The sequence below is a fragment of the Camelus bactrianus genome, chromosome 9, assembly GCF_048773025.1.
Source record: "Camelus bactrianus isolate YW-2024 breed Bactrian camel chromosome 9, ASM4877302v1, whole genome shotgun sequence".
NCBI classification, from domain to species: Eukaryota; Metazoa; Chordata; class Mammalia; order Artiodactyla; family Camelidae; genus Camelus; species Camelus bactrianus.
Genome location: NC_133547.1, coordinates 39,648,667 through 39,655,772, shown reverse-complemented (window position 1 = coordinate 39,655,772; position 7,106 = coordinate 39,648,667). Strand labels below are relative to the sequence as shown.

General features: G+C 45.2%; 1 protein-coding gene across 6 annotated transcripts in view; it reads left to right on the top strand.

Moving 5' to 3' along the window:
* Positions 1-1,821: 1,821 nt before the first annotated feature.
* Positions 1,822-7,106, top strand: part of SORT1 (sortilin 1) — a 60,265-nt gene continuing 54,980 nt past the window's right edge. For 2 of the 6 annotated variants that reach the window (XM_074370100.1, XM_074370099.1), the window contains exon 1: positions 1,822-2,217. In XM_074370100.1, coding sequence (XP_074226201.1) covers positions 1,906-2,217 — 312 coding nt within the window. In that variant the 5' untranslated portion in view covers positions 1,822-1,905. Of the gene's footprint in view, positions 2,218-5,370; positions 5,390-6,028; positions 6,093-7,106 lie in introns of those variants that run through there. The other 4 variants (XM_074370102.1, XM_074370101.1, XM_074370103.1 and 1 more) reach the window with 3 other exon arrangements.

Genomic DNA, 7,106 nt, shown 5'->3' with positions numbered 1-7,106 from the left:
AGTTCATTCACTAACATTTTCTCAGTGCCATATGCAAGGTACCATGTCCCCAATGACTGATACAGTTTGAGGAAGGAAATACATATTCTGTAAGCATATAATAATAACCAAAAGCAATATATTAAAAAAGCGAAGGTACAGGTAGTTCTAACAGCTTCACAGAGTTTAAGAGTATATTTAGTAATTTCTCCAGGAGATGGCACTGTTGAGTTGTCTTTTTCTCTTTTCAGACAGTAAGACAATAGACCATTCATCTTTGTGTCACCCAAACAAAGAAATATTCCTATATAGCCCCTCTTCTTTCCCCAGCTAATCACATGCTACTGGAACTGACTGTCTTGTGATCTACTCCATAGTTGGCAATAGATTAAAAATAATTTGTATTAAAAAAAGTAATCTGACACATTGTAGTTAATAGAAAGGAACAAATTGTTCACCAGTTTTCATGGAGCTCTGTCTTGTCATTTCAGTAGCTGAGAACTTGGAAGACTATTCTAGTGATTTTACCAAACTTCCCAGATGCCATTTAAAAATTTTTTCACTTGTCATGTCTTACTATGGTGGTTATGGCAAAATGTAAATTTGTAAATGTAAAAAATGTAAATCTTTGCAAATTGGTGCAACTAGAAGGATTTTAATGTAAACCTTGGGTTGGGTTCATTGCACCATTCATTTTGCTCTACAATGAATATATTCTCATTTGGGTTTACCTCCAGTTTATAGTTAAAAGTAATTTCTAGTTGCTTTCTTTATTTGGATGTAACATTTTGTATTCTTTATATCTTTCTATTTGCTACCTTTTCTACTGAACAACTTCTAGCATTCTGAAAGGTTGGAGTCAGTAGGGAGAATATCCAGAACTGGTTTTACCTGCATTGCATGTTCCAGAATGAAGTTATGTGTGTAGTTTCTGCGATAAAGAGAACAGTGTAGGGGTTTTATTTATTGGAGGCAGGATGCTAATTTAGGGGACACCATATGCTGAAAACCAAACTTGTGCAATACACTCAATTGCAGGTCAAGGCACTTTGGTGAAGATAAATATGCATCTATGTAATGATCATGTCTAAAATAGGTCCTGGGCAATGCTCTTGCCCCCTACCCGCTTTTACCTGCCCCCTACCCGCTCTTACCTGCCCCGAATGCCTAAGCTACTTTCTAACTCCAGGAAAATCAATAAGTAGTTCCTCCTTTGGTCTAACTCCTTGCAGAAGAAGATGAGTGAGACTTTTCCCCAGGCTTGCGTGAGTCAGGGATGTCCTGATGTCTATCTGCCTTCGTAGGATTTAGCCCACACAGTTCGCATTCACCTTTTATCAGAAAGGCGGCTGCTTCAGTAGACAATGGGCGCTCCAGTGTGCGAGGGTTAAAAACCAGAAGCACCGGTTCGTGACGGAGCCCCCTTTTCCAGCTGAGCAAGCTAAGGGATAATCTTAGATTTTCCAGGCGCTGCCGCAACCCAAGGAGTTTTAGGGGTGTCTCTGAGGGAGAAGAGGGGACTAACCCAGCCCCAACCTGAGGGTGCCAGAGGGACCCGGAGGGGTCGAGACTCCACGAAGCGGGGGAACTTATCTGGAAGGAGGAAAGCTCCTACGCTAACTCTGGAATCCCGGCCTCGGAGACTCCAGGCGAGGGGTGTGATGACCTCAGCCGTCTCTGCACGTTTCAGCCAATCAGTCCCGCATCTTGGCATCCGAATCCAGGACCCCCGAAGCCCGAGGCGACGCGAGCCAATGAGCAGTGGGCCGGGGAAGAAGGACAGCCGGCCAGCCTATGGGGGCGGAGAGGCCCGGCTGCGCGTATCCAAGGAGCGCCGGGCTCGGGCTCGGGGGTGTGGCGCGGCGCCGGCGGGGGTGGGCGGGCGCGTCGGGCGGCAGGTGTCGGCTGCGTCGGCATTCGGTGGCGATGGAGCGGCCCCGGGGAGCTGCGGACGACCTCTCGCGCTGGCCTCACGGCCTCGGCCTCCTCCTCCTCCTCCTCCTCCAGCTGCTGCCGCCTGCGACCTTCGGCCAGGACCGGCTGGACGCGCCGCCACCGCCCGCAGCGCTGCTGTCGCGCTGGTCTGGCCCCGTCGGGGTGAGCTGGGGGCTGCGCGCGGCCGCGCCCGGGGGCCCGGCTCCCCGCGGCGGCCGTTGGCGCCGCAGCGTGTTCGAGGAGGACGAGGACTGCGGCGGGGTTCAGGACTTCGTCGCCAGGCTGGCCAACAACACGCACCAGGTGAGCGGGCACCGGGCCCGGGCACCGCCCGGACTGCGAGGTGCCGCCCCTGGGCCCCTGGCGGCAGCCCTCCCCGCCCGCGCAGCTGGCCCTTCTGTCTCTGTCCGCGCGCCTCGCGTCCCCGCGGAGGAGACCCCGGCGGCTCGCCGGCCTCGCGGCGCCCGCGCCCCTGGGGCTGCGGCCCCGAAACTGCGGCGGGCGGGCGGGTCAAGTCTGGCCCGGGGAGCGGTTCCTGGACACCGCGGCCCGGGTGTCTGTGTTTCGTCACAGGGGGAGGCAGTCTTAGACTTTCACGGCATTTTTTTTTTAAGTTGTCAAAATCTCTCGAGCGTCGTTGTTTTCCGTCTGTGTAAATAATTAGGATCCAGTAACGCTATACCCCACCAGGAAGCTGGAGGAATAATTACCTCTTAAGTGGTTGGAAGTTGGGCTGCGCAGAAGCGAAGGTGCGTCCTCTCGGGGTCAGTACTTTCAGGCTGGATAGGCGGCTGTTCAGAAATCCCAAAGCAGTTGTTAGGTTACTGTGTATATTTTAATAGTTAAAGAGAGAAGCTTGGAAATGGGATGACAGTATATACGTGATCTCTCTTTTTACGCCTTCAGTTTGACCTTCTATCATGGCATTGGACTCTGACCAGGATGTGTATATCCTTTTGTAACAAGGTTTCCAGCAGTTAAGAAACACATTGCAGTTATTCTGCTTTGAGCTAGGTCCTAGTCGAAAACTTTAAAAATTGTGGCAGTTCGGTCTCTGGGGACAAGCACCTCAACCTTTGCACACTATTGGGTTGACAAAGCCAGTTGTTAGGAATGGCCCCGCTCCTTGCTCCAGTGCAACTTGGGCATCTTCCCCATGTATTTTCTAGAACTAACGATTTGATAGTTGCTACCTATATTTGCACAATGTATTTTCAAATTTAATATATTTTTTCTCTTATACACCTTCCTCTTTCAAAGAGAGTTGCACATGGGGACAGAGGTGAGTGGCTAACTGTTCTTGTCGTTGTAGAACTATATTATGTAGAAACCAAATCTGTCTCCCTTTGGACTGTCCTTCTCCCTCTGCCTAAACTATACTTGTTACCTGTGCAGAATTCTCTGATATGGGGACCCAGGACAATTGCAGTCAAAGCACAAGCAGTCAGGGATAACTCTTGCTTAATGCAGTCCAAGCAGCAGCTGTGTAAAGGTGTCCAAGCTAGTGCCGATGTGTGGGACAGGTTGGGTGCAGATAGGGTAGAATGAGTACTGGGAAGTCTTCCTGTTTGATGAGAAAAAAAAATTGTGTAGAGTTCCATATCACAGTGGGGAGTTGAGAAAGGCTTTACAACACCAGTGCCTAATTTATAATGGGGCCGCTTCCTTCCTTGAGCCAGCTAGACACAACATTCTTATTCCTAATTTCAGATTTTTCTCTTGCTGGTTGACCTACCTTTAGGCTCTGAGCTTACACCTGGATTTATTCCTTTAGTCAGAGTCTTCCCTAGTTGCTTTGAATTGATATGTCACTTGTAATATATTGATTCTAAAGCAAGGGGTTGAAAAAGCTGCCTCAGGGGATTCTTAGGCCATATCTACTGAAGAGCAGATCTGAAACCTCATTCATTGAAGTCTATATGTAAAAAAAAAAAAACCTTCCTCTTTTTCTTTCATTTTATTTAGCTGCAGTTTCCAGTGATTTCTTTTAAACTTACTTTTTTAGTCTCCTTTCAGTGACCTAATAGAAAAGAGCTTTTTTTTTTTTTTGCATTTCTTAATCATTCATGGTTGCTTCTTCAGAGATCCTATTTTGTAGCCTATAATGGTAAAAGTGGAGCCACTGTTAATAGTCATCACCTTAGAGATGGTTGACTAAAGCAGTTCTTAGCTGTCCACCCCCTTTACCAAGAATTGTTCCATAGTAGTCTGTTCTGCTTTTCAATTCTTTATTTCTAGGAGTCATGATAAATCATCCTGAGCTCTGTTGAAGAGATCTAGTATTGGCGGATCCTCTATAAACAGTGTGAAATAAAAGAATCAGTATGACAGAACTTTTTATCAGAAATATGGCATACTTTTGTATAGCTGGGAAGGTGCCATTTAGAGTAGTTTTTCATGAGATGACAGGATTTAATTCCCAAGAAAAATTAAAAATTCTTGGTTCTCTTATTTGCTATAACTTGCTGTTCATCTGAAGCCATATTACTTCATGTAGCCAGAGTACATGAATACCCTCCAAATGTCCACGATGTGCTAGATGCTGGGAGTGCCAAGATTCCAAGACGAGATAAGTCAGACTGGAGAATGAAAAGCCTCAGAAGGTTTTAGCAAATCTCCTAGACCTGTTTCTGTGGCTTATTTTGCTTGTGAGAGTATGTTGGCACTTAACTAATCTTAGGAAAGCAAAGGGGAACTAAAGCATGATAGTACTGTTCTATTCTTCTGGTTTTAGGAGACCTGTGCCCTAATGACCTATAACTCAGGCTTCTTCACTCATGAAATCCAACTAGTGCGTGTGTGTATTTATAAATGCTTTTTTCTTAGACTCAATAAATAACCTTCCTTTTGCCTTTAACCCCAGACTGTTTTCATGCCATGCTTTTAACTGATCCTTTCCTTCAAGTGTTTGGAGTATTCATGACATTTATGACCTTTGTGCATGAGAGAAGTTGAGCAAGCCTAGAAGATTTTTTTAATGTTGGTTGCTAAGTTGGATTGCTTCAAAACATTCCTCCTATAAGCACCCCTTTGAGGTTAGGCATGAAACTCTGTCTTAAAGAAACAGATGAACTGCCTTGGCCAGAGTTATGGTGGTGGCTGACATAATTTCCTTACTTCTCGTTTCTGAACTCAGAACTTTTGACAGTTACCTTAAAGCTTTTCAAACTTATGATTAATAAAGCCAGGAGCTGTTGTTGTTCACTCTCTGTTCTCCTCCTGTCTGTCATTAACTCCTTTACACGTAACTTCCCAACTTCTACCTCAACATCAAAGCATCTGGTTTCTTAAATAAACAGGCCCTGAATGAGGCCGTGTTGTGCGGGGCGTCAGCTCTGAGAAGAATGTGTGTGTGTGTTTGCTGGTGCTGGCAGAGCTGAGTCCAGGCCACAGGACTGAATGTGCCTGTTGGAGGCTTCAGGGAGCTGCCGCACTTAGTCTCTTGTGGATCTTTGTCACACCCGGAAATCTGAAGGTCAGTGCCTTTAACTGCCCCGGAACTTTGTAACTGCCTTATTTATTTCAGTACCCAGCCCCTCTTCATCCTACCTTCCCCAGCACACCCACCCTCACCCCCTAGTTACTCTTCTCTTGAGTCCTGTTTCATCTGTTTATTTTGGGATCAAGAAATAGGAGTTCTGTAGGATCCCCCTCCTGTCCTGGTTGAGCAGAGTGAGCACAGTCCTCCCGAGGATTCCACACCCATGCGGTGTGCGTCAGGCCTTTAACCCTTTGGGATGTTAAATGACTTCTGCGTTGGGGATTTCGGTTAGGAGGATTGGCAGAGTTGATGAAGTGTATTTATCTGGGGGAAGGTTAATCTTCATCTGAGGTTTGGTTGGACGAGGGTAGAGAGCTAGCCAGCAGGACAAATGGCTCAAAGGGAATGCAGTGTAACAGTTAGGTAGGTTCTCTGCTGACTCAAATATTTTTGCTCTGCACATAGTGATTTTTAATTAGAAAATTAAAAATCAGTATGGTGAATCTCCTATCTGTTTGTGAAAATAATTGGAAGCAGGCTTATGTTCTGGTCGGTGTCTAATGGCTATTTTCTTTTTGTAACGATAACAATAATAGGCTCTTCATCCTGCTATTTTAATCTGATGTTTCACGTCAGGTTCGAAGAAGCTGTTAACAACCTCTTTTGCACTGTGCCGATTTCCAGTCAGCTCTTGCCGGTAAGCGTTACGTTCTCAGTAGGTGACTGCTGAGACTGTGCCTCCCAGCTTTGTTCTAGTGGGCCTGTTACCCTTGTGTGATCCTCATAGGAAGGGCAGTGCTTAACACCAGGTTGTAGTGGTCCGATAGGAGAGTCACATTTCATTTTCTTCCTCCATTCCTAATCACCCCTACCACTCAAGTTCTGTCTTTGCAGAGAGTGAACTGTGCTTTGAGACTGGAGAAATGATGCTCTGATGTTTTATACAATTAGAAGCTAATATTAAAGTAGACAAGACTATCAAATTTGATATGCAATTAAAATTACAGCTTTTCTGGCAAGAGGCTGTGTGGCAGTGGCTCCCAAAATACTGTAAAACAGACACTGCATTTGTAAATTTCTGAAAAAAATTTAGTTATCTTTCTTTTTGTAACCAATGTTTCTATTGCATCTTTTACTTCTCTTTTTAAACACTTGGTGAAAACTTATTCTTCCCACTGTGTATGTGGCCTCACTGTTCTGTACGTAGGTGGTTTTGAGGAGTAATGGGGCTTGAGGAACAAGATGGTCAGTTTCAGTCAGTTCTGGGCAGGCTTTTTACTGTCACTGTAATGGTGACTACAAAGTTGGGTTAGTAAAATGTGGCTTTGAGCTAGCTGGGTTGAATGAACCTTCATGAAAGACCTCCATCCATTTAGAGGTTGTTAGTTGAATGCTGAGCATGTGGGGGGTTTTTTTGTTTGTTTTTTTTTTAAGATTGAGGCTATTTTTCCTGCTCTATCCTCAACCCAAGTCTCAGGAAACCACAGAGAAAACAAAATCTTTGATTCAGAGCCTGTGGTGTTTTGCTAAGAAAGTTTTCTGTGAATGTAATTTATTTTCTGTTTTGCATTTCAGTATCTGGCCCTCAACTCCTCATCTACAACATGAGAAGTTTTGGACTAGATTTAAAATGTCTTTAAAAATTTTGTGATTCATATGGAAGAAGAGGCCAGAGGTTGTGATCACAAATGTTTATTGGTTGATTCCAAAT